Here is a 27,384-nt window from a genome sequence, read left to right on the forward strand (position 1 = left end):
GAATAAGAAGATTGGGGACAGTGTCAAATTGAAAGAAATTTGTATGGATGAGTGGTAAGTCAGAAGACTGGACAAATTTCAAGAATCAATAAAGAATGATGAACAAAACAAAAGACAAAGAAATTATAATATGAGATCAAGCTAGCTAGTGAAATAATAGGCGCGATCTTCCGGCCATGTTGCCCTCTCGCTCAAGCGTAACGAGGCTAATGAATAGCGGGAGGCCAAAATTGTGAACCGCGGCAGGCACCAGACAGTTTATGATGCAACCGGCCCGCTACAGTCGGCAAAATCGGGATCTTGCCATAGTGAGGAGAGAAACCAATTATCATCACTTAAGCCCAATTTCCGTACAATTAATGAGAGCCACCCCATATCCAACGGCCTTCTGTCATTCAGCAACCCCCCCCCCCCCCCCCCCAGCAAGTGCTCACACTGGCGCCAATTAGTACACCTTTTGAAAAACGTGAACCTAGTTGAAGGGCTTCTATGTGGAGCTGAGGAGGCGAGTGGCCATCTTTGCTGACAGGCAAAGAGCCCAGGGATGCTGGGTTTGTCACAACAGTGCTCAGTGGGGGATGAGGGACCCTCGGCTGAGGGTGGGGGACCCGCCTCAGGGTTGGGCCATCATAGGAGGGTGGGGAGGCGCTGGTGGGCAACCGGAGGTCAACCCCTCGCGGCACCACCATGCCAACCCGTGGATGGTTTACCCGTTCCGGGGACAAGCCTTGTCCCTGCCTGCAATCACCCATAACCCCCATCAACTACTGAGGACCCTGGATGTAAGGCTGAAGGCTATTGCTAATAGGGAATTGACATTGTGGTTAAGTGAGTGCTTCACACATCCCAAGTGGTTTCCCGTGGGTGGATGGGCCGTGTGGCATGTGGGAGTCAGTGCCTAGTATCCCAATCGCACCTTGATGCATGGATATTGTGCCTGAACACTGTGGGAGGCAACACCAAACACGCAGCAGCCAACATCATAACCCCAGGGGATGGGACCCAACTCCGGGGACATGTCCACGCCCGGAAGGTGAGTGGGTACCACAGGAAAGGGGGTGATGCCTGGGGAGATGGGCCTAGGGTTCAGAGGTCAGCCCGCATTGCATGCTTGGCCATCCTAGCTCTACCTCTACATCTAGGTTTGTCCCCAGGATGCACATCTGAGGTGGAGGTAGCCAGCTGCTTAGCTCGTCCCGTGGCCTTCAATGCCCCTTGAGGGTCTCCTCTGGGGTCTCTGAGGCCGGAGGGCTCCGGCTCACTTGTCGGCAGCAGACACACAGCCGTGCCGCCATCTCCTATGTGCTGGCTGTGAGGCACAGCCTCACCAGAGAGTTGGAACTCAGGGCAGCTGGAGGCCACTGTCGCCACTTCATGGATCTGGTAGCTATCCTTCACCCCCTCCTCCCAGCCAGTGCCCATAGGGCCTTGAGGTTCAATTTGGGACAGAGGGGCAGCTGGTTCGAGCCCCAGCTGCCCCTGTGTCATCTGGCTCTGCCAGTCCTGGCGGCTCCCCAACGTCTGCACCACCATGTCAACTCCCCTGCTGATGCTCCTCAGGGACCGGGACCTGCTCTGCAGTGCCTCGGCATTGCCCACCTGTGACTGGAACAAGTTCTGCAGTGCCTCGGCTATGCACATCTGAGAGCGGGACACGTCCCACAGAACCTCATCAAGGTCAGCCTGGTACTGGGTGGCATCCCCCAGTGAGGCAAACATTCTGCCAAGACCCTCAGTAATGGCCGTCACCAACTGTGCAATGCCTTGGACACCTCCACTGATGGTGCTGATGTCGTGCACCAGGCTTTCCACGGCGGTTGCCACCCTAGCAGCATTGGCCTTGGTGCCAAGCATTGCCATCGCCACCTCCTGTGTAGTAGCCACTGGGGCTCCTCCGAGTGGCTATGGACCTGCTGGTGTGATGCTGATATCTCCCTCTGAATGTCCCGGCTGCACCCTAACGTCTCTATCAGAAAATCTTCCGGAGAATCGCGCCCAATATCAGATCGTAAAAGTTTCTGCCAGTATTTAAACAGGAAAAGTGTAACTAAAGCTGTTGTTGTTCCTCTAGAGAATGAGTCTGGGGAATTGATCATGGAAAACCAGAAAATGTCAGAGGTGTTGTGTGTTTGTCTGCACGGCAGAAGAATTAGGAAACTTCCCAAAGATATTTGAAAATCGCGAGGTGAACAGGAGGAAGGGACTTTAAACAATCACCATAACTAGGGATAAGGTGCTGGGGAAACTATTTGATCTCAGGGGTGACAAGTCATCAGGACCAGATAGCCCACATCCTACAGTCTGAAAAGAAATGGCTGCAGAGTAATGGATGCATTGGTTAAAATCTTCCTAAATTCCTAAGTTCTGGAATGATCCCAGTGTAATGGAAAAATTGCTAATGTAACACCTTTACTCAAGAAAGAAGGGAGACAGAAAGCAGCAAACTACAGGCCAGTTAGCCTAATTTTATCAGACAACCTCAATATGGCTTTGTCAAAGGGGTATTGTGTTTAACAATTAATTGGAGTTCTTCACAGGAAGTAACAAGTAAAGTGGATAACGGGTAACCTTTAAATGTGGTATCCTTGGATTTTCAGAAAGCAGGTGATAAGGTGCCTCGGCAATGGTTTCTACATATGAATAAGAGCATATGGTATACGGCAATGGTTCCCAACCTATGGTCTGGAGTACTGAAGGTGGTCCATGAAAATAAAATCCAATTACGTGTACCTCGTGTGTATCATCATCCGCAATGTAATTTTTGCTTCAAACATCCTTGTGTAATATAATCTGCAGTGTATTTGTGAGTGTGCATCAAAAACTATTAGAAATAGCTGCTTTGTAAATACCCGTTGATGTCCAAGTGTGACTCCTGTCAGCTATAGGCTCTGTACAAAATGTTTAAAACGGCTTGCATAATGTTGTAGTCCCCAAAAGCTTTAGATGACGATCAGTGGTCCGCAGGAAGGAAAAGGTAGGGAACTACTGGTAAAGGGGATATCTGAAAGAGGATATAATTGAGTCTAAAGCAGTTCAAAGAAGATTCTTTCAATTCATTCCGAGGATGAAGGGCTTATCTCATGAAGAAAAGTTAAACAGACTGGGCTTATAGTCATTGGAGCTTAGAAGAATGAGGGGTGATCTTGTTGAAACATATAAAGACATGAGACAACTTGGCAGGGTAGATAAAAGGATGGTTGTTTACTTGTGAGAGAGAGTAGAACCTGGAGACACAATTTAAGTACGTACCATTTAAGATGGAGATGGGGAGAGTTTTTTCTTCTCGAGGGTTGTTCGTCTGTGAGTGTGCATCATAAACTAATAAAAAGCACAGAGCAGTGGAAGCTGGGTCATTGAATTTACTCAAGGAAGAGTTAGAAATATTTTTGGTAGAGAAGAGTCAAGAGTTACAGGAGAAAGACAGGAAAGTGGAGTTGGACCCCTTCGTCTGAGGAAAGATATACTGGCATTGGAGACTGTCCAGAGAAGGTTCACTCAGTTGATCCCGGGTATGGAGGGATTTTCTCATGAGGAGAGCTTAAGTAGTTGGTCCTGTACTAATTAGAGTTCAGAAGAATGAGAGGTGACTTTATTGAGGCATATAGGATTCTCAGGGGGCTTGACTGGGTAGATGCTGAGAGGTTGTTTCCCCTTGTGGGAGAGCCTAGGACCAGAGGACATAATCTCAGGGTAAGGGGTCACCTATTTGAGACAGAGTTGAGGAGGGATTTCTTCTTTCGGAGAGTAGTAAATATGTGGAATTCTTTACCGCAGAGAGCTGAAGAGACTGGGTCGTTGTGTATGTTCGAAGCTGAGGGAGACAGACTTTTAATCAGTAAAGGAGTCAAGGGTTATGGGGATAAGGCAGGAAAGTAGAGTTGAGGATTATATCAGGTCAGCCATGATCTCATTGAATGGCGGAGCAGTATCGATGGGCCGAGTGGCCTACTTCTGCTCCTACGTCTTTTGGTCACAGCCAGAGCAGCCACTGTTTTATTGAATGACTGGACAGGCTGAAAGAGATGAATGACCATTTCCTGTTCCTAACTCCTCTGCTCCTAGAATAGAACCACCAGCCCTGCTGTATGAATGGCATAATTTTCAATTTTTCAGGCATCCACTGGCACCTGTAAGAAATAATGACAAACCAGGGCTATTTTATGGGTAGTTATGTGCTAATTATGCCAATAGGAAGTAGCTTCACATTGGATCTTTATAATTAGCTGAGAGACGATATTCATCATGTCGACATATCCCTCGGGTTGAAAATTTAGAAATAGGTGGCACTTTATTCACTATATGTAATCACAAATATGCAAACAACTCATAATGTTTTTTTATAAACTGATCTCTGCATTGAATGAGTTCCTTATTGTATTATAGTTCTACAAATCAAATTGGGTGCAGCACGGTAGCATTGTGGGGGGCAGCATGGTAGCATTGTGGGGGGTGGGGGCAGCATGATAGCATTGTGGATAGCACAATTGCTTCACAGCTCCAGGGTCCCAGGTTCAATTCCGGCTTGGGTCACTGTCTGTGCGGAGTCTGCACATCCTCCCCGTGTGTGCGTGGGTTTCCTCCGGGTGCTCCGGTTTCCTCCCACAGTCCAAAGATGTGCAGGTTAGGTGAATTGGCCATGATAAATTGCCCTTAGTGTCCAAAATTGCCCTTAGTGTTGGGTGGGGTTACTCGGTTATAGGGTTTGGGTGGAGTTGTTGACCTTGGGTAGGGTGCTCTTTCCAAGAGCCGGTGCAGACTCGATGGGCTGAATGGCCTCCTTCTGCACTGTAAATTCTATGATCTATGAAATTGTTAAAATAAAGGCGTTTCAATGCAATATCGCCTTAATTTGCTTCCTTCACAATTCCTAATCCGAGAGATTAACAATTTGTTGTATTTTGACAACACTTCAATGAAGTGTTCATCCTCTGGCAAATAACCATGATTGTTATTTGATTTCAAGGCTCAATATTCCACATTCCTCATTCTAAGCAGGCATACGCTTCTAAACAGGCTGCTTTGAGTTAAAGAAGCAAAATCTATTGTAGTTCACTATTGAAATATACGAAAATGAAATGGAACATATAGTGGACTGCTTCCAAATTCTCTAACATTCAGACATTCCATGAGAAAATGGTGTTCTCTTTAGACCGGAACATGCAGGCACAACCATTTGGGCAGTGTGGTGAATGTGATTCACACCGGATTATAATCTGTATATACATGTGTCTGTATTGTAAGTGCAGTTGCACTACCTGTCCTCTAGGGGGAGTAGCTCTGGGAATGCTCGAGTTGTACGGGGCTTCTCCCTTGGCTCTGCCCAGGACTCCTCCCCCGAAAGCTGCTGTATAAAAGGTCAGTGCCACGTGGTCAGCCGGTCAGTTCACCGAAGGTTCAATGGCTAATAGGCTGGCTCTGTTGTGAGTATATTAAAACCGCTATTCTAATCCTACAAGCACGTGTCCGTGTTGCTGCCCTGTGTTGATGGTGGAGGGACCGAATATTTAAAGTGGTGGATGGGTAGCAATCAAGTGGGCCTCTGTCCTGGACGGTGTTGAGCTTCTGAAGTGTTGGAGCTGCCCTCCTCTGGGTGAGTATTTTTTCATATTCCTGACTTGTGCTTTCTAGATGACATGCACCCAGCCTCTGACCTGCTCTTGTAGCCACCTTTTTTATATGGTTGGTCCAGTTCAGTTTCTGTTCAATGGTAACCCCCTCTGGATGTTGATAGTGAGGAGATTCAGTGATGGTAATGCCATTGATTGTGAAGCGGAGATGGTTACATTTTCTCTTGCTGGAGATGGTAATTGCCTGGCAGTTGTGTGGCCTGAATGTTCCCTGCTAACTTATCAACCCAAGATTGAATATTGTTCAGGACTTGCTGCATATGGGCATGCACTGAGGAGTGGCGAATGGTAATGAATATCATGCAATCATCAGCGAGCATCACCACTTCTGACTTTATGATGGTGGGAAGGTCTTCATGAAGCAGCTGAAGATGTTGGGCCTAGGACAGTACACTGAGGGCTCCTGCAGCGGTGTCCTGGGACTGAGATGATTGGCCCCCAACAATAATAATAACCATCATCCTTTGTGACAGGCGTGACTCCAATCAGTGGAGCATTTTCCATAATTCCTATTGACTTCACATTTGCTGGGGTTCCTTGGTGCCACACCAGGTCAAATGTGCGTCAAAAAGATAGCTACAGGGAGGTGGGGGAGTTTAAGGTGGGTGGGGTGGAATGTTACAAACTATGTGTAATGATTGTGGTTTTGGGTGGTTCTTGTGACCCAATATTTGTTTGAATTTGCAATAAAATATATCTAAAAAAAAAAGAAAAAGTTGCGACAATGGTGGATGAGGTGTATAATTTCAGGAAATGGGTGGTAACGTTCAGAGCTGTGAACGTGATTGTCTGTTAAGGGCAGTCACTCTCACCTCACCTGTTGAGTTGAGCTCCTTTGTCCATGTTGGGGGTCAAGGCTGTAATGAGGTCAGGAGCTGAGTGGCCCTGGTGGACTGTAAACAGCGAGTGTCAGTGAGCAGGTTATTGTTGAGTAAGTGCCACTTGATAGCACTGTCGGCAACAGCTTCTCCCATTTTGCTAATGGTCGAGAGTAGACTGATGAAGTGCCGATTGGCCAGGTTGGATTTATCCTGACTTTTGCAGTAACTGTTTACAAAAGCCTTCCAAGTTTAATTGTTTCCAAACCCACTCAATAACAATTCAGAAGGAACGCACAGAAGATGCTGGGAATACTCAGTGGGTCAATTTGCCATTGGGTTCTGACAGAAAGTCAGCAACATGAAACACTAACTCTTGTTTCCTTTTCAACAGATGCTGCCAAACCAGCTGGGTTTCCCCCAGCAGTTTCTGCGTTTATTTCAGAGATATCCAGCATCCTCACTACTTTGTCTTTGCATTCGGCACAATTTCAAACCTGCCCAATTCAGCAACATTAATATTTCTGGTAAGATCTTTCAAATAACTGGCACAGCCAATTTAGAGAAGCATTTTTGCATGCATGAGGACACTATTGAAGATCCGGGGCTCGGATGTGCTCATTTGTTTCACAAGTTGCAGCTAATAGTCTGTCTAGAATCCTGTGAACAGATTTTAAAATGTCAGAAAAAGGCGTGAAAGGATAGAAATGTTGCCTCAATCATTCATTGGATAACCAAAGAATGTGTCAAATGAATTTCCATCTGACTTCCATCATTTGCATTTTTCGTATTATCATCAACAAATCTAACTCTTATCCCAAACAAGACATCTTTTATGCCAATTCCTGCCAATTTGATTGATTGCATATTAAATGCTGCGTAGAATTGACTTTAATTGTTTGTGGTGAGTGATGGTATCAGAGTTCATCTTAAACTTACTCATAAAAAAACGTTTTCCTCTGTGAACCGTATCTGTTGCCCAGTAAGACTGGGTTATTCTGAATTTGCTTAGATAATTTTGAACTGTGGATCAGCCATATATTTTTCCTTCAGTAAGAAAGAGATATACTAAGATTTTTTGAACAGCACTCTGAGCACCGTTTGACATTTCCAATACTGCACATCAACAAGAATTACTTCACAGCATCTTCAGCTGTCGCAGTTTCTCCAAGGCATTATTTTTAAAAATCACTCAAAGCCAAAAATATTTTTTATTGCGAAAGGAATGGGCTTTTTCAAGAAACTGCATCTGGATGTAGTTTTCTTTTTAATTATGTTATTAAAAGTTGAAGGAGGGTAGAAAAATTGCTCCATATTTAGAAACAAAATGAATGCGCTTCAAAAAATAACTAAAGGTTTCAGGTAATGCAATGAACAGGACGTCACTAATCATAGAAGCACGGCAGTGTAGAGGGAGGCCATTGGGCCCATCGAGTCTGCAGGATCCTTTGAGAAAGCCTTCTACCCATGTCCACTCCCCCGTCCATCCCACCCTATCCCCATATCCTAACCTGCATATCCCTGGACACTAAGGGGCAATTTAGCATTGCCAATCCACCTAACCTGCCCATCGTTCGACTGTGGAGGATGCCAGGGCAGCCAGAGGAAACCCACACAGACACGGGAAGAACGTACAAACTCCATACTGTCACCCGAGGCCAGAATTGAACCCGGATCTCTGGTGCTGTGAGGCAGCAGTGATATACCACTGTGCCACCAAGCAAACCACTAATGCTTCATTCCTTTTAATAACTTGAAAAGTACAGAACCATGCCTTATTCGTTCAGTTTCCAAATAGCTTGGATGTTTAATTCATCAAAGGAAGGGCGCAACTAACAGGGATATCTTATTTTCGTTCCAGTGCTGGATTATGTCTGATTGACCTCACTAACGGGCAATGTAATCATGCTCACGGCTCTGAACGTTACAACCCATTTCCTGCAATGATACACCCCATCCATCACTGAAGCAACTGTTTGATGTACATTTGCTGCCATATCGCTAAAGGGATGGGTACTGATTGCCTGTGTGAAAATTGAGTAATTATGAAAGTCGCTGGAATTACTTCTGAAATTATCCTTCCGTTTAAAGTTTCATGAATTGAATTGTTTTACAGGGTGATAATGCAATTTTAACAATGTTAATGTACATTGTCTGCCCTATAACTCTCTCCATTAGCGGTTTTCGAAATATAAAGATTTTTAAATGTCCTGTGTAATAGATTTTCATCTTCAGTGCCTGGGCAGTAATCTGGCACAGGAGGAATGCACGCAATTTTCATTCCATTCGACCCAACACTGAACCTAACAAAGTCAATACACAAAGACGACAAGTGTTTTTCAGTTCCCCTCATGAGTCTTTCTATTTGAGTCAGTAGGTTTTTGGTTCAAAACCCAGTTCAGGTGCAGCACTGAGCAATGTTGGATTGTGATGGGGGAAAATTCAGTTCAATGATGCCCCTTTGGGTGTGGGTTCGCTTGTCTTTTAACCCTTTAGACCACAATCATCAATCATTAATTAAAGCCCTGTAACGTATGAGTACTAAGCAGTAAACAGTTTAAAAATGTTCCTTGAAAAAAATTCAATCATTGTTTCGAATTCCACGGATTCAAAAGAGTCATCTAATTCCAAAGGGCATCCAAAGATGGTATTGAAAGTGCTTATGAACTCTCCAGGATTTTACAAGTTAGATCGTTAAGAGTTTAAAACATAACACTGAGCATGTGCAGAGGTCGTAATTCTGGAATTTCCTCGTCCTGGTTACAGTGCCCGGGTGAAGCTGATGCAGTTGAATATTTGAATTACTTTCAAAACTCATCAGAAAATCCATTTATTACTCCACGTTGCTGGCACGTCAGGTCCGAGAGGAAGAGCAGGCACTCTTCCCTCAGATTGTTACCCTGAGGCAGTCACTGTGAATCAGTAATATATTTGGTTTAACCTGCCCACTGACTTTCCCTGGCTCCTGGCGGAAATGGAGCCTGTCTAATTCTCCCCTGATCCTTCCCTGTTGAGATCCAGAATTCATTGTGTGGAAATCTGAGGTAAAATGCTCCCAAACTTTGGAAAGAGAATTCACATATCAACACATTGTACCATTTGAGTATTCTACAAAATCTCTTTCGGCAAAGATAACAGTATGCTGCCTGCAATTTAGGAGCATTCAACCCCACCCGTACCCCCGAGTCTGTTCCACCATTTGATAGGATCATGGCTCATCTGATGGTGGCCTCTTCTTTTCTGTCTTTCCCCAATTCCATAAAAGAATCCATCTTTGGACTGTGGGACGAAACCAGAGGATCCGGATGAAACCCACGCAGACCCGAGGATACGTAAATTCCACACATTCACCCCAGGCCAGCATCGAACCAGGGTCTCTGGCGCTGTGAGGCAGCAGTGCCAACCACTATGCAATCGTGCTGCATTTGAATCCCTTGTCAGTGAAGCATCTATCCAACTCAACCTTAAAAATATTAAATGACGGTCCGTTCCGGTGGCGGCGATGTGCTGAGCGGACCCACATCAGGTGGCTCTCCTCGCAAATGAACCTTGCAGAGGCAATTTATCGAGAATTTCAGCTTAAAAAGCCCACCACAACCCAGCCAAAGGCACACAAAGGCTGGAAAAAAAATAACAAATCGAAGAGACGGCGAGATGTAAGGAGCAGCAGCGAGGAACGAGAGCAGGAGCGGCGGGCGCGCATGCAGGTGGCTCCACGAGATGGGACGGAGGTTCAAGCGAACCAGGAAGGGGAAAAGCTGGCGGACCAAACAAGGGAGCAGGTACAGGACACGGCGACCATCATCCCCCCCCCCCCCCCCCCCACACACACACACACACAGGGGGAAGAGTGGAGAAGCGTGCTGAAACAGGAGCAAAACGCCATAAAGGAGGCGATCAGGACGGAGCTCCGCACGATGATGAAGGAGGTACTGTCGGAGACGACAGACAAAATGCAGCGAGCCATCAAAGGCCTGGGAAGGAAGGTGGAGGCGCAGGAGAAAACTATCCTGGAGTTGGAGAAGGCTGCCTCGGACCAGGGTGACAAGATTGTAGCTCTGGAAACCGAGGTGAGAAGATTGGTGACGGCCAAGGGGAGCCGAAGAGGGAATGTGGAGGACCAGGAAACCAGGTCCATAGAGCAGAACGTCAGAACAGTGGGTCTGCCAGAGGGGGTGAGGGTGAAGACAAAACAGGCTGCAGCGCACAAATGCTGGGCAAGCTAGTGGGAAGGGTAGGAGTTCCAAACCTCCCCAGAAATAGGCAGGGCACACAGGGCGCTTCGACCCAAGCCCAAAGCCGGGGAGCAGCCCAGAGCAATTATCGCAAAGCTACACCGGTTCCAGGAGCAGGGAAAACATCCTAAGGTGGGCCCATCAGACGAAATCATGCACATGGGAAGGGAAGAATGTAAGGATGTACCAGGACATTGGGGCAGGCCTGGCAAAAAGAAGGGCTGAGTTCAACAGAGCAAAATCAGCGCTCTATAAAAGTAGGCTGCGATTTGGGATGTTATTCCCAGCCAGACTCTGGGTAACATTCAAGACAGAGGAACTGTACTTTAACACCCCAGTGGAGGTTGATGAGTTCCTTAAATTGAACATATTGGGGGAGGAATAGCCGCAACAGCAATGAAAGCCACGTGGCGGAAAAGAGAGGAAGAATCGGAACAAAGAGCGGAGGACAGACCTCAAATAGAGACAAGGATAACAGGAAATATAAACATTTACTTTCTGTTTTGCGCGGGACAGTGCTGCTTCCTTTCCGGGCTCGTTTCTTCTCTCAATGCGGTTGGGGGGAGCGGAGAAAAGGAAGTGAGGTTTAGAAACGCGGTCAGGAGGGCGAGACAAGGACTGGTAGGAGGAATGTTAAATAGGGCCAGAGCTGGGCAAGTACTAGGAGGGGAGCCACCGTACTAGCGAGGAGGGCCAACACAGGAGGGCAGGAAGATAGGAGGGCCGCGGCGTGTCTCTCAGGCAAGAGGGAGCATCTGGCACAAAGTGGGGGGGGGGGGGGGGGGGGGGCAGAAGTGGGGGAAGAACACAGGGGGAGGGAGAGGGACAGGGTCTGGGGGGGGGGGGAGAGGAGACCGGGGAGAGCGCAAAACACAACAGAAGCAAAGAGAAGAACAGACACAGGCCTCGGCAGGCATGGAGCAGGGTGAAGAACCAATATGGTGCCGCGAACAGCCACTCGAGAGGGCATCAGGGTGAAGGGAGATCCCGGAGTGCAGGGGCACAGCCACGTGGCGTACACAGAGCTGGCGGCCATGTTGGGTGCCCCCTGGACAAAGGCAAACACCGCTGGGGCCCGACCTCATGGGGAGAGCAGCGACCGTGGCCATTTTGGACGGCCCCCTAACAAAGGAAAAGCCCAGAGTGCAGGGGCTCGTCCACTAGGTAAGTATGGGTGATCCCGCAGGACCGGTGGGGGTCAGAAACCCTCCACCAGAATTGCTACCTGGAATGTAAGGGGACTCAATGGCCCAGTGAAAAGATCCAAAGTCTTCGCCCACCGAAGAAGCCTATAAGCAGACATAATCTACTTACAAGAGATGTACATGAGGGAGAAGGACAGACTGCTGGTAAGGAGGAAGGGCTGGGTGAGACAGACATAACATTCATATTATGGGACGAGGGCTAGGGGGGTAGCAATACTAATTAACAAGAGGGCGAGGTTTACGGAAACCAAGACAGTTACGGACCCAGGAGGACGGTACGTCATGGTCAGTGGTGTCCTGGAAGGGGCACTGGTCATACTAGTAAATGTATACACTCCCAAATGGAACGACACAGAATTCATAAAGAAGACCATGGCAGAATTCCCCAATATTGACATACGGGGACTGATTATGGGGGGCGACTTTAACTGCGTCCAGGACCAACTGACCGACCGATCAAACCCTAGAACACAGAAAAAGACTGGCATGGCAAGAGAACTAGGAGCTTTCATGGAGCAGATGGGGGAGTGGACCCATGGAGGTTCCTGCACCCGGGAGAAAAGGAATTCTCATACTTTTCACAAGTGCACAAGGTCTACACCCGTAGCGACTTCTTTGCAGTGGGGAAATTGGTGCTTCCAGGGATCACGGGAGTGGAGGCTGGACAGGGACCTCCTGGACGCCAAGGCCTTCTGCCAAGAAACATTACGGGCCATAGGCCCACTATGTTAGTAACAATCAAAACGGGGAGGCACTGAAGGCTGTGATTAGAGGAGAGATCATAGCCTACAAGGCAAGCAGAGATAGGGAAGAGAGGGGGGCCAAGCAACAACTGGTGGACTCCATTCTGGAGGTTGACAGAAAATACTCCCGAGGCCCCGACCGTAGAGCTGCTGGCGGAGAGGAAAAAGCTGCAAATGGACTTTAACCTGCTATCCACCAGGAAAGCAGTGTACCAACTCCGTCAGACACGGGGGACCTTCTACGAACTCGGAGACAAGGCTGGCTGCCTATTGGTTCACCAGCTGAGAAAGCAGACAGTCATGAGGGAAATAGCGCAGGTAAAGGATAGCAAGGGCAGACTGGTAACAGAATCAAAGGAGGTTAATCAGGCATTAGAGACCTTCTACCGAGGACTGTACACCTCCGAGCCCCCCAATGAGGACGCAAAGAGTGCAGACAATCAAGATGAGCGTACTGCCAAGGTTCCTCTTCCTGTTTAGTTCCACACCGATCTTCATCCCCAAGGCCTTCTTCCAAAATGTAGACAGTCTAATCATGGCGACACTGCAACGAAGGAAAATCAAAAGGGGCTCGGCTTTACCAAACCTACAATACTACCATTGGGCAGCAACGGCAGGGAGAGTGAGGGGATGGGTACAAGAACCTGGCACAGATTGGGTACAAATGGAGGAGGCCTCCTGTAAAGGATCGCTCCAGCGGGCCCTGGCTACAAGATACACAATGAGCCCAGCGGGTAGCGGCCATGCTGAGAATGTGGATCCAGTTGAGACAACACTTCGGGATAACCAAAATGTCCCTTATGGCCCCCATCTGCGGCAATCACAGATTCCCCCCAGCCAGGCTAGATACCACCTTCAAAGGGTGGAGGCGGGACGGGGGCACACTGACGGTCGGGGACTTCTACGTAGGGCACAGACTGGCGACACTGGATGAACTGATGAGGAAGTGGAAACCAGCAAAAGGACAGGAAATGAGACACCTCCAAATAAAACACTTCCTCCGCAAAGAGACAATCGGGTACTCCGGGGCCCCAGAAACCACACTAATAGAGGACTTGATAGACACAAGGAGCAAGAAGGGCGGGGGCGGGGGGGGGGGGGGGGGGGCTATGTGGGAAAACATACGGACAGTTACTGGACAGAGCTCGAACACCACTGAACTGGACAGGTAAAAATGTGAGGACGAACTGGGGACAGAGGTGAGGTGGGGACTCTGGAGCGAAGCACTGAGCAGGGCTAACTCCACCTCCTCCTGTGCACGGCTAAGTCTCAAAGTGATGCACAGAGCGCACCTGACCAGAACCCGAATGAGCAGGTTCTTTCCGGAGGTGGAGGATCAATGTGAACGGTGCCAAATGGGCCCGACCAACCACATCCACATGTTCTGGGCTTGACCCAAACTCACTGGGTTCTGGACAGCCTTTGTCGAGGCGATGTCCAAGGTTGTGGGGGTGAGGGTGAGCCATGTCCAATAGTGGCAATCTTCGGGGTATGAGAGCAACCAGAACTATACGTGGTGAAGAGGGCAAACGCCCTTTCGCTTCCTTAATCGCACGCTGGAGAATCCTGCTCGGCTGGCGATCGGCAGCACCACCCACAGCTGCAGACTGGCTCGCTGACCTTTCGGAATTTCTCCACCTGGAGAAGATTAGGTACGCCACCCGAGGGTCAGGGGAAGGCTTCCTGGATACTTTGGAGCAGCTTGTCGGCCTGTTCCAAAACCTGTTCGAGGCCAACAATGAGGAGTAAGTTAATAATAAAAAAACAAGATAGATGACGAACCAAAGGACTGCGCAACCCGGGGGGGAGAAAGATAGAAGGAAGGTGGGGAAACCACAAAAGAATATAAGAGGAGGGAAGGGGGTACACCCCCCTTTCCCTGAAAATAAAAGAAAAACACTGCAAAAGCCAAAGTTGCGGGGGGAGGGGGGGGGGGGGGGGGGAGGATGAGCTATAGACTGATCCAGAGGGTGGCAAAATGTATATAGGGTCAATTAAACAAAAGACAAAATAAACCTCTGTGTACAATAAAGTCAATTAACACGGGTAAGAAAAATGTAATGTATACACACAACTGTTTATAAATTTGAGATATGTCAATAAAAAGATTTTTAAAAAAAAATTAAATGACCCTGCCTCCACTGTCCAATAAAGAACAGAACTCCGCTGACTAGCGAGTCACTTAGAAAAAAATTCTCCTCATCTTCATCTTAAATGGGAGGCTCCTTATTTTGAACTGTATCCCCTAGTTCTTTTCTCTTCCACAAGGGGAAACATCCTTTCAGTATTCACCCTGTTACTATCCCTTGTTTCAATAAGATCAGCTTACATTTTTCTAAATTCCAGTGGATTCGAGTCCAACCTGTTCAACCTTTCCTTCTAAGATAAACCCCTCATCCCAGAAATCAGTCAACTGAAACTTTCTCTGCACCACTTCTAATGCAATAACATCCTTCCTTAAGTAAGGAGGCCGAAACTGTACACAGTGCTCCAGATGTGACCTCACCAATGCCCTGTACAGCTGCAGCACAACTTACTTGCTTTTAATATTCCACTCCTCTTGCAATAAACCACAGCATTCCATTTGCCTTCCTAATCACTTGCAGTATTTCATACAAACTTTGTGCGCCAAAGAGAAGTCATCAGAATCCTGTGAGCTTATTGTACAATTTAAGTCAATATTGTAGTGTTTCATGTGGATTGAATTGAACTGAGCTATGTGACTTCAACAACTGTGCCATTTAGTGTAACTGCTTGTGGTTTTGGCTCTATTTACACTGCACAGCACAACGTGACTTCATTATAACTCGTGTGGTAAAAAAGAAAACCACTAATAGTCAACTGCTGGAGGCTACTCCCATTGAGTCTACTCCGTTGAATGCAATCCCATTTATCTACCAGGCTGGGACAGGTAGGATAAATCAATCTTGGATTTGTTTCAGACAACTGGTAAGTTTCCTGCAAACCCATTGGCTCCTCGCTTCAACTTGATTAATAACACAAGGAAAATGTAAGCATTGTAAAAATTAATTTCTATCGTTTACCATTATTGCATAATCTTAGGATCCTTGCGTTGTAAAAATATAGCATTTTTAACTGGAATTAAAAAGTATTTCCCATTTATATGCTGGACAAGGGGAAGAAATGCGGAATGGGTCACTCAGTTAAACCACATTATTCAAACATTATACATGACCATTTCTATGGGTTTATTTTATATTTCTTTAAAATCTTATTTTGTATATTGCAGTTTATCTTTGTTATGTAATGGTTCAGAGACATTGCAATTAGTTGTCTCATTTATGTTAAGTGTTCAATGATTGACACTGATATGTAAAGGGGCTTCAGGTGGACTCAGGATCTTGTGATGTGATGATTGAGTTTAGTGCAGAGTCTGTTAAAGTGAAATAAAGGTGTTTGTGAAAAGGAGCTGGACTTTTGTCTCTTCATACCACAGCATCCATTTGTTTAACAATCTTTCCTTCATGCTTCATATTTGCAAACTCGGAACATTATTGCGTAACTCAAATGATGTTATGTTAACAGTATGACACTATTCTTTAAATATATATAAAATATTCAGTGGTGTGGAGGTTGGTTGCACAAGGGCCTCGGCCTGTGCTAACCTGTACCTATTTTACTCGGGCCAATCTAACCACTGACATTCAAGTCCCGTCATTCGACAGATGGGGTTTGTCACAAAACATTTGTTCGTGACTTCCTGGGCGGAATTCCCTGATTATGGGTCTATGTCCCCATGCCCGCGGGAAAACAGGAGCGAATCACTCTTGACTTACCTGGAGAAAGTCTGATTCTCCATTTTGCAGGGGGCTAGCAGGGCCCCGGAGTGCCCCTCGCAGCTCCGGCTGCCGATATGGGGGCCTGCACTTCCGGTCGGGGGTCCGCGTATGTGCGCGGCGGAGGCCTGTCTGCGCAACATGGGAGACTCACACAGTGGACCGGCCCCGAGAATATAGGCTCCCCTCCCCGAGATCACGCGCCCCTGCTGATCGGTGGCCCCCGATTGTGAGCCTGGTCGTCCTGGAGGCCCCCCTCCCTGTTAACGGATAACCCCCCCCCCAAGATCTCAGAACAGGAGTAAGACTACTAATACTAATAGAAGTAGAAGCCCACATGCATGTAAGATTTTGGTAGCTTCAAATAAATTAGATGAAAAAGTTATCAAAGATGCTAAACAGCAAGAATTGCATAGTTGGAGTGAATTTGGGGTACACACGGAAGTACCGGATAGGGGACAAAAAGCTCCATGCCACAGATGGATTTGTACAGAAAAGGTTCTTCCAAATGGAACTTATAAGGAAAGGCCAGGCTTGTGGCAAGGGGATTTGAAGAAAACTTTGACGATCAGGACTTAAGGGTAGATTCACCTACAGCAGGAAAGGTTATTTTAAAGATCTTCTTGGCTCTATTAGCTACAAAGGCATGGGAATGCAAATCTATAGATATAAAAGCTGCTTTTTTGCAGGGGCATCAGCTCCAGAGAGACATTTTTCTCCGTCCTAAAGAAGCAGCTAACACAAAAGGGGTACTGTGGAAGTTGAACAAATGATTAAATGTTGCATCTAGAGTGTGGTACTTTTCGGTAAGGTCAGTCTTGTTAAAGTTAGGCTGTTGCCAGTTGAAAGCAGATCCTGCAATGTTTTACTGGCATTATAAAGGAAATCTTGCTGGCATCTTCATGATGCATGTTGATGATTTTTTGTGGGGTGGGACTAGTGATTTTGAAGCCATTGTACTCTCTGGTTTGAGGGAAGAATTCAGGGTTGGAAGTCAGGCTTCAGGTGCATTTAAATATATTGGTTTGGAAATCGGACAGACTCAGTTAGGGACAACTTTACGTCAGCAATCTTACTTGGAAAGCATCAGCCCAATAGCAATTAGTCGTGGCCGGGTTTGACAAAAAGACGCAATGGTTTCGGAGATAGAAAAAGAGCAACTGCGAAGTTTAATTGGGCAACTGAACTGGTTAGGAAGACAGACTGGACCGGACGTGAGTTTAGATGTTTTAGAGTTGAGTTCAAAGATGAATGATCCCAAAGTGGAAGACATAATAAGAGCAAATAAAGTGTTGGCCAAGCTAAAAATGCAGGAGTGTGTTTTGAAGTTCCCTGTTTTAGGTGATCCTAGGCATTTGAAACTCATAGTTTGTAGTGATGCGTCCTATGCAAATTTATGTGATGGAGTTTCAAGCGCAGGAGGTTTTATAATTTTCCTTTTGGGGAACAATGGTAAATGTTGCCCTCTTGTGTGGGAAACAAAGAAAATAAGGAGAGTGGTCAAAAGCACTTTGGCTGTTGAGACGTTAAGCTTAGTGGAAGCGGTGGATATGGCCTTTTATACAAGTCAGATATTGACAGAAATTTTGGGATTAGGGGATTTGGGTAATATACCTATTGACTGTCACATTGACAATAAATCCCTGTGGGAAAATGTGCATTCTACAAAAAGTGTCAATGAAATGAGGTTACGGATAAACATTGCAAGTTTAAAGCAGATTTTGGACCGAGGGGAAATAACAAAAATTAAATGGGTTGACAGTAGCTATCAACTGTCAGACGGTTTCACGAAATGAGGGGCCAGTTCACAGAAACTTTTAGATATAGTGAATGAAGGGCGCCTGTTTCTGTGAATGTTTTTTTTTCTTCTACTTAAAAAAAAAAGGGGGGAATCAGGTGTGTGTTTTAGTTTCTTGAAATTTTAGTTTCTTGAAATGTTGTTTTCACCTAATTGTTTTTTTTTCTCCAAGGAAGGAGAGACTGTTAAGTAATGGGTTAAGAGACATTGCAGTTAGTAACTGAGTCAGCAGCCGCCATTCCGAGTGCCCGCCGGGTGGAACCATGAGTGAACAACGCCAGTGGGAATTCGGCCAGTTGCCGGCGGAGAAAAGCCGCCGTTCGACCAGCGCCGCGTCGACCGCGCACGCACTATTGGCGGCGATTCACCGGGGACCGGAATGCATATTTCATATCACTTTGGCCTGTGAGACTTCAGCCTGCGAGAGGAACTCAGCAGATACAGTCCTACTGCTGATGTACTCAAGCTTTCTACCTTTGTATATATGTTTTCATGTGCCTCGTCTAAATAAATGAACCCACAACATGTTTGCCTAATCTCTTATAAGTGATTGGTACCTTTATGTTGTTATAAAAACACATCATGGAGTGGTAAGGGCTACAGCATGGATGTGGCAGATGTGTAGCAGATGTTTGCAAGGACAGCAAACCACAGGAGGGCTGCTAAGTGGAGGCAGCCAATGGACCAACGTCCACATCGTTCATCGTTCAGCCTCAGTAACCAAGGGTTGCGAGGGAAGCAAATGATCTGGCCAGCAGACTGAATTACAAGAATTCATAAAGAGCCCCCTGGCAGAACACCAGTGTCCCCCAAAACCGACTGTCTCAGAACTGGCAGTCTTCTGGCTTAATGACAAAAGCGTATGCTCTCTGAATCTTACAACTTAAAGTGTGAGGGTCTGTCGCATGCTAAGCGAAACATCATTTAAATAAGGATGATCTTCACCATGGTTTCTACAGCAAAATCTGCCTCCATGTCTGAAGATTGGGAGTGCCCTGAATTTTGTTTCAGGAGTGAAAACTTAACATTTTAACAACTTGCAGTTGAACCCTGATACACGGGGCATGTAATTTGATTGCTAGGAATTGTTTTGCTTGAATTATCTGAATTATAAAAATGTGAGAAAAGAACAATGAATTTGCAAATCTGTGTACGTTCTGTTTCATTCACTAATCGAGTTTAAATAAAATCAATGCAACTATTTGGATAAGTGCAGAGCATTTTTTGTTTGCTTCTGGGTTTTGGATTTAAATATTATTGTTAGAATTAACTGAGTGGGATCCTCAAAGACAGAAAATCTGAATGCATATTTCATATCACCAGATTTCACAATGACACTGCAAAATCTGAAAATTACTCTTGCTCAAACATTTATTTTGTTCATTCTCAAAGTGTGGACATCTCCATCTAGGCCAGCATTTATTTCCCACCCGTAGTTGTTCATCCAAAAGTGGGAGTTGGCTTTCTTTTGAACCACTGCAGTCCATTTAGTGAAAGTGCTTGTCATGTATGGAGTGTCAGGATTCTCACTCCATGTTGATGAAGGAATTGCCATATATCTTCAAGTCAGGATGGTGTATGACTTGTAGGCATTGTTGTTCCTGTGCACCTGGTCCCGTTGTCCTTCCAGAATCTAGATGGTGGAGGTCACCTGTTTAGGACATGCTGCTGAAGTAACTTTGGTGAGATGCTGCAGTGCATCCTACGGATGAGGCAATCTGCAGCTATGTTACACAAATTGGTGTATATTCATGCTCATTCCTAGTTGGAACCCAAGGTCACTTTAAGATTTCAATCACAGGATGTAATGATGACATCATTGGCAGTTTGGGCACGCTAACAGTCTATTCTAGTCTGGCCACCTGCGAGAAAACGCCTTTCCAATAAAGTTTTTGTTTGTTTTGTAGCTTTGTGGTCCGCAAGCTTCTCTTTTAAAAATACCACAAAGAAACTGGTGACTCGGAGGTCGGAACCACAGTGGCAGACTTCCGGAGAAGAAATAAAATAGAAAAATTGGCAACCTAGGCGCAGACATCCGAAGTGGATTAAGAAGTTAAAAACTTTGCGACACCAAAACTGGTGAAGGAGCGGTGCCAAATAATAACAACAGCCATCGAAGGAACCGAAATTTAAACGCAAAGTTTGTAGAAAACAGCAACATAAGAAGCTTGCCACATGCTCTGCCCAGAAAATGCTGGAAAAGTGCTCTCTCTACTGTGAGTAGCAAGTAAAAAAACAAATACCCTGCACCAAAGTTTACAACTGGGTGTGTGCAAAACTCAGAAGGAAACAGGCTGAGTTCAGGTGTACCTAGTCTGAAAAAAAAAAGAATGGTTGTGCTAATAATTTTGTGGCGCATTTGTCCTTATGCAAGCCTACCCAGAGTAAAACTGACGGGGCTTTTGGCACAATGGGACCGTATGATGAAAGCACCGCGTGCTGCAGCTCATGCACTGATTCAAATACTTTGTCCATAGAACATAGAACAGTACAGCACAGAACAGGCCCTTCGGCCCTCAATGTTGTGCCGAGCCATGATCACCCTACTCAAACCCACGTATCCACCCTATACCTGTAACCCAAGAACCCCACCCTTAACCTTACTTTTATTAGGACACTACGGGCAATTTAGCATAGCCAATCCACCTAACCCGCACATCTTTGGACTGTGGGAGGAAACCGGAGCACCCGGAGGAAACCCACGCACACAGGGGGAGGACATGCAGACTCCACACAGACAGTGACCCAGCCGGGAATCGAACCTGGGACCCTGGAGCTGTGAAGCATTTATGCTAACCACCATGCTACCCTGCTGCCCCAGGTGAGCAAAATTTTGACGGACATAGTAATCTTAACTTTCCCAAGCACAATGGGGCACCGGTTGGCCGGGGGGGGGGGGGGGGGGAGGGGGGGGGGGGGAAGGGGGGGGGGGTGACCTTTAAACCACTGCAAAGACTGCTACAATTAGAAAAACCAAGCTCGAAAACTTATGGTGAGATTATGGAGGTATTGCACAGCCATTTCTCACCGAAACCCTTGGTCATTTCCAAGCGATTCAGGTTCCATAAACGTAACCAACAAGATCGTGAATCAGTCACACAATTCATAGCTACTTTTAAGAATTTACTGAATACTGTGAATTTGGAGATATCTTGAACGACACAATTGAAGACAGACTAGTGTGTGGATTAAGAAGTGAAGCTATCCAAAAAAGGCTGCTAACAGAAAGCAACTTAGTCCTAAAGAAGACTTTAGAAGTCATGATCTCTATGGAACTAACAGCTAATGAGGTCTAAAAATTAAGCTCGAGGACTAAAGACCATAAGATATCAGCTGAAGCCCAAACACCAACCCAGATTCGAAATTGCCATCGGTGTGCAAACTGGGCACACAGCAACTGATTGCCGGAGTAAAGATGCAAATTGCAAGAATTATGGTAAAGAGGAGCACATTGAACGTGCATGTTGGAGAAAGAAACAACAAGTTCCAAACAAGAATTATAAACAGCAAGAAACAAGTACATCTAATTAAAAATCGAACAGGGAAAAGTATTCACTTGATGCAAAAAGGGCACAAAAAAAGACCAGTCACAGTCAGATGGCGAACTGTTGCTGAATGTACCAGCTAATGTGTGCACAGCAAACCGTAACTGGGTCACTCCTATAATGGACAGACAACCTGTGAAAATGGAGTGGACATTGGTGCAGCCGTTTCATTGGTCCCAAGAAAAGTATACCAAGAGAAACTATGACTTATCACCTTAAAACCCACAAAGATAACAAACCTAAATCAGGGACCATCTCGAATTAAATGTGCAGCTAAACATACAGACTGCTGGCTTGTCCCTGTATGTCGTTAAAGGTAACTATCCAGCCCTAATAGGGAGAACCTGACTGGAGAGGATCAAGCTACACTGTGCCTGAGGGGAATCTCATGTTGGAGCCCGAAGCAGGCCCAACCAAAAGCCGAAAGGAACAAAAAGTAATCGCTGCTGAAAAATCTCTAAAAGCAGCTGTGGCCGGGGCTCAGGCTAGCAGCGCTGGGACCAAGATGACAAAGGCTCAGAACACTGTAACAAACATGGTTTAGGATCGGTCTCCTAATCATTCAAGCTCAGGATGACGTTGAGTGGAGAAGAATCGCTGACCAACTTTTCGCATCTAGAACAAGGTTACCAGAGGCAAAGCCAACCAAGACTCTACAACAAACTGTATCATGTGAAGACCTGTACATCATAGATCATAGAATTTACAGTGCAGAAGGAGGCCATTCGCCCCACCGAGTCTGCACCGGCTCTTGGAAAGAGCACCCTACCCAAGTTCAACACCTCCACCCTATCCCAATAACCCAGTAACCCCACCCAACACTAAGAGCAATTTTGGACACTAAGGGCAATTTATCATGGCCAATCCACCTAACCTGCACATCTTTGGACTGTGGGAGGAAACCGGAGCACCCGGAGGAAACCCACGCACACACGGGGAGGATGTGCAGACTCCGCACAGACAGTGGCCCAAGCCGGAATCGAACCTAGGACCCTGGAGCTGTGAAGCCATTGTGCTATCCACAATGCTACCGTGCTGCCCCAAACACACCTGAGAACCTGACAATAGCAGAAACAACTGTGGAAGACAGAACCAGAATTAAGGATATTTCAACACCAAGTCAAACTCCAAACCCTACCTTGAATCTGGCTGAGGCAACAATGGATGATGACCAAACTACACCAAAAACACCAGAGGTTACAGTCAATATGAATACGCAAACACCTGAGGTTCGCTGACAACCATACAGGAATGGAAGTCCCCCAACACATCTAACTTATTGACTGCTGTGCTTGTTAATTGTATATACTGTAAACTTTGATTGTGCACATTATAGTGTATTTCATTGCAGGAACCTCCGATGAAAAGGGGAAGGAAAGTGTTGCCTGTTCTTGTTTGTTTCTAGTTGGAACAAAGTCACTTTAAGAATTCGATCACGTACATATTGATGACATCATCGGCGGTTTGTGTGGGCTAACAGTCAGTTTAGTCTAGCAGTCTGTGAGAAAACACCTTTTCAATAAAGCGCTTGTTTCTTTTGTAAATGTGGTCTGTAAGCATCTATTTTAAAGGTATCACAAAAGTGTTGGAGGGGACAGAAGTTTTGGTTAGAGGGTGGAGTGTATCCTCCAGAGAGAGAAGATTGGGCCTCAGATCAGTATCCCACCTGAAGGGGAACACCTCCAACACTACAGCACTCCCTCAGTCTTACCAGTCTAGACCACGTGCTCAAATCCCTTGAGGGCGTTGAGCCCCCGACCTTTTGATTCATAAGCAAAGATGATGCCACTGAGTACAAATGATACTTGTATGCGGTAATGCAAAAATTCTGACAGTCTATCACGGAAGAATCTGCTTGCAATGATGCTGTGGGTTACAAAACCCTTCTAGGCTGTCTCGAACCAACTGCTATATGATTCCATCTTTATTCTTTTGGGCATATATATGTCTATTACTGGAAACAATGTCTATCTCTCCTAACCACACTGTACAGATCTATTTTTCCTTAGGAAAGTACTAAGATTGTTTCAGGAATGATTCTTTATATTGAAGAAGCTGATTCTGTTCACTCCTCTTCATCAAAGTACCTCTTAATTTAGTTTTTTCAGGAAGAGATTGATTTAACTTCAATCGATATTGGTCTTCAAACATATTGCATCCCTTGAAGCATATTAGGATGGCACGGTGGTGCAGCAGTCAGCACTGCTGCCTCACAGCACCAGGGACACCGGTTAATTCCAGTCTTCGATGACTGTCTGTGTTGAGTTTGCACTCTCTCCCCGTGTCTATGTGGGTCTCCTCCGGTTTCCTCCCACAGACATAAGATGTGCAGGTTGGGAGGATTGGTCAGGATCAGTGAGGGAGTGGATGTAGGTAAGTTGCTCTTTCGCAGTGTCAGTGCAGACCTGATGGGCCAAATGGCTTCCTTCTGCACTGTATGGATTCCATATTCAGGGCTCGGCTGCTGCTCTCTTCTCTTCCCCCTTAATTATTTGTTAGGATTTAATATTACTGAAAAATAACTTCAAGTTCCAACTCAACTGCAAGAAGTTGTGAGCTGGAGAATGAGCTGTCGGCAGAAAGGGCAGTGGGAAATAATTGGAGCGAAGAGTTCAAAGTGCAGAGGCAGATGGAAGTGCAGGGAAATAATTCTTGGTGAGTTAAACCCTGTATTGCATGCTCCTCTAGCCCAGGTTAATACACTTTTAAATCAAATCTCACTCCCCGTTTAGATGGGGGGGGGGGGGGGGGGGCAGGCAATCCTTTTTAAAAATAGAATCTGCATTTCCTGGGGTGTGTTGCTGTGAAATATGGATCATGCATTTACTGCTTCCAGGATGTCTCGAAATGCTTGAAGTAACTTTTAAATTGTGGCCAGTATTGTAAGGTTAGGAACATGGCAGCCAATTAGTAGTACACTGCAAGGTTCCATAAACTGCAAATGGCAGTGAGCAGATTGTTAGCTTCAGTGATGTTGGCAGAGATAATCATCAGCCAGGGCAGTTTAACATGCCCTCACAGACAATACAGAACTGAAGGGGTCTGTCTGGAATTTGGACCCTCTCAGAAGTAGGAATTGGACTTTGTGAAGAGGGTTGAGGGAGGGTGTGGGGAAGGTGGCACGGTCGTTATCACTGCTGCCTCACAGCGGCAGGGATTCAGGTTCGATTCTGGCCCTGGGTGACTGTGCAGAGTCTGCACGTCCTCCCCGTGTCTGCGTGGGTTTCCTCCAGGTACTCCGGTTTCCTCCCACAAGTCCCGAAAGATGTGCTGTTAGGTGAATTGAACATTCTGAATTCTCCCTCAGTCTACCCAAACAGGCGCCGGAGTGTGGCAATGAGGGGCTTTTCACAGTAACTTCATTGCAGTGTTAATGTAAGCCTACTCGTGACAATAATAAAGATTTTTTTAAATTGTCCCTTAGTCTCCAAACATGTACAGGTTAGGTGGGGCTATGAGGACAGGGTGGGGGGGGGGGGGGGGGGGAGAGAGTGATCTAGGTAGGGTGGTCTTTCAGAGGGCCGGTACAAGCTTGATGGGCTGAATGGCCTCCTGCCATTTTATGGGTAAAAGCAGCAAGCATTGAGCCACCCATATAGTGTTACAAGTGTGTGTGACACTGGAGATGTGTTTGGATACTTGCTCTGAGGGAGTTGAGCCTGAGTGCCATCACCATCCCCCCCCCCCCCCCCCCCCCCCCCCCACCCCGCCCCAAACCTCACCACTCACCCGGCTGCAGTCCTTACCATTGAGCTGACGGTAGACGATGTCCTCCAGCAGCGAGAGCCTCTTCAGCACTGCGTGTTGGATGGGAGGCGAGACCCGGGACGTCAGGTTGTTGGGCTGGGTTCTGGGTTGCGCCGCGTGTGCCAACTCCCGGCCCTTGAGAGGGACCCTGCACCTGGCCAGGAAGAGCAAAAAGCCCACCACGGCCACCAGATTGAGGATCAGCAGCCCTTTCACCCTGCGGAGAGAAGCCATCAAAGCAGGGAGGCGATGGTTGACGATGGGCTCACCAAACCTTTCCACCCCACCCCCCAAAAAAATAGAAAGCCTGCGTTTACTTTACTGGCAAGTCCAGGGCTTGGCGATATCTGTCTCTCAGGGGGGCTGATGATAAAATTCCGAGTTTCAACTGGAAGAGATGCGACCTGTTCAATCCGCGAGAGCCGGGAGGCTTTGAGGAGCTCAGTCTTCACTTCGGAAATCCTCCAATCTTCCAACTAACTCGAACCAAACAACTCCGAGGCGGCGGGGTGGACTTCATCCACAGGTGGTTAAAACAAACCCATGGCAAGCAGGGACGTGTGGGTCGCGCCACAACGTGGTTCAAGGGAAAAAAAGATGAGCTTGTTTTATTCCAGCCTTGGAGGGATGGAGCTGGGAGATAAATAAATAACAATCTCCAGGTCCCCGGGGCAGCGGAATCAAAGGGATGCACAAGTTGCTAGTGGTCCTGGGGTCCGGATCTGGGAAATACTGGGTCCCCTTCCCTCCCTCCCTCTCCCCAGCCTCGCGCGGCCGCTATTGGGAACATTGCTGAAGTTGACACATCGCTGCTGAAAGTGACAAGTCCCAGGCAGTGAAACTGACCCGCTGCCCAGATGCAGAGGGAGCCGCGCTGCAGCAGGAAACTGACAGCTACGGTGCACTCTCCACTTGCCAGCCCCCTGCCATTCAATTACATCTCCTCCTCCTCCTCCCCAGGCCAGGTACTAAAATCCACGGCGGCCGTGTGCCCTCTCTTGCCACATCAGGCTGGGCTGGGTGAGAAAAGCTTGGCTCCACCAAGATGCGTGTCAATGCGCTTTTCTCTCACATCCTCCACTACTGCCCCCACCCCCCTCCTTCCTCGCCACCACCTTCCCGGCGGTCTCAGATCTCAGGAGAGGACAGCAGGAGGGAGCATATGTTCATGGTGCTGCTGTTGAGGGTGAGCCGATTCCCCCTCTCTCGCTCTCTCTCTCTCTCACACACACTGCTCCTCCAGTGCAGGGACACTGACACAGGGAAGGAAGGATGGATGCAGCTGGGCTTGGAGCTCCGTCCCTCAGCCTTGCCGAGTCTGTTCCGAGTGTGGGGAGAGGGTTGGGAGGAATAGACGGAACGGATTGGGAACCGGGCTGCGGAGTGAAATCTGGAATGGACGTGGAAAGAGAGATAGAAGGCAATGAAACATTCTCAAGTGCAGCAGTGTAGAAACGTGAGCGAGCAACGGGCGCACAGTAAGATCCCACAAATCGCGGTGAGACAACGATCGGATGATCTGCCCGAGTGATGTTGGTTAAGGGGGATAAATATTGAAAATAGTGCCTTCGGGATCTGTCAGATCCGACCGAGTAGGAAGAGCCTTGGGTTTAACCTCAGAGAGACAGTCAAATTGGACACAATGGATTTTCTCAAATCTGTTTGAAAACATGTGCATTGCAGCAATCGATTCATCCAGTTTCCCCTTGGACTAATTAAAAAATATAAACCCCATGAGTTCAACCCCATTGCCGACAGCACCTCCTCCAACAATGAGGAGGCAGGCGCTATCAAGAATGTCGAATAAACCTTTCCAGCAAAGTCGGGCACCTGATCACGCCGAACCCCAAGGTGGGGGGGGGGGGGGGC

General features: G+C 46.9%; 1 protein-coding gene across 1 annotated transcript in view; it reads right to left on the reverse strand.

Annotated features, from left to right (window-relative positions):
• The window catches only part of galnt17 (polypeptide N-acetylgalactosaminyltransferase 17), a 451,348-nt gene extending 424,361 nt beyond the window's left edge, over positions 1–26,987 (reverse strand). Inside the window, exon 1 of the mRNA XM_038814051.1 lies at positions 25,515–26,987. Within this exon, the coding sequence (XP_038669979.1) occupies positions 25,515–25,749 (235 nt within the window). The 5' untranslated portion in view covers positions 25,750–26,987. The remainder of the gene's footprint in view (positions 1–25,514) is intronic.
• Between the last annotated feature and the right edge of the window lie 397 nt (positions 26,988–27,384).

This window comes from Scyliorhinus canicula, chromosome 12 (genome assembly GCF_902713615.1).
Source record: "Scyliorhinus canicula chromosome 12, sScyCan1.1, whole genome shotgun sequence".
Taxonomy (NCBI): domain Eukaryota; kingdom Metazoa; phylum Chordata; class Chondrichthyes; order Carcharhiniformes; family Scyliorhinidae; genus Scyliorhinus; species Scyliorhinus canicula.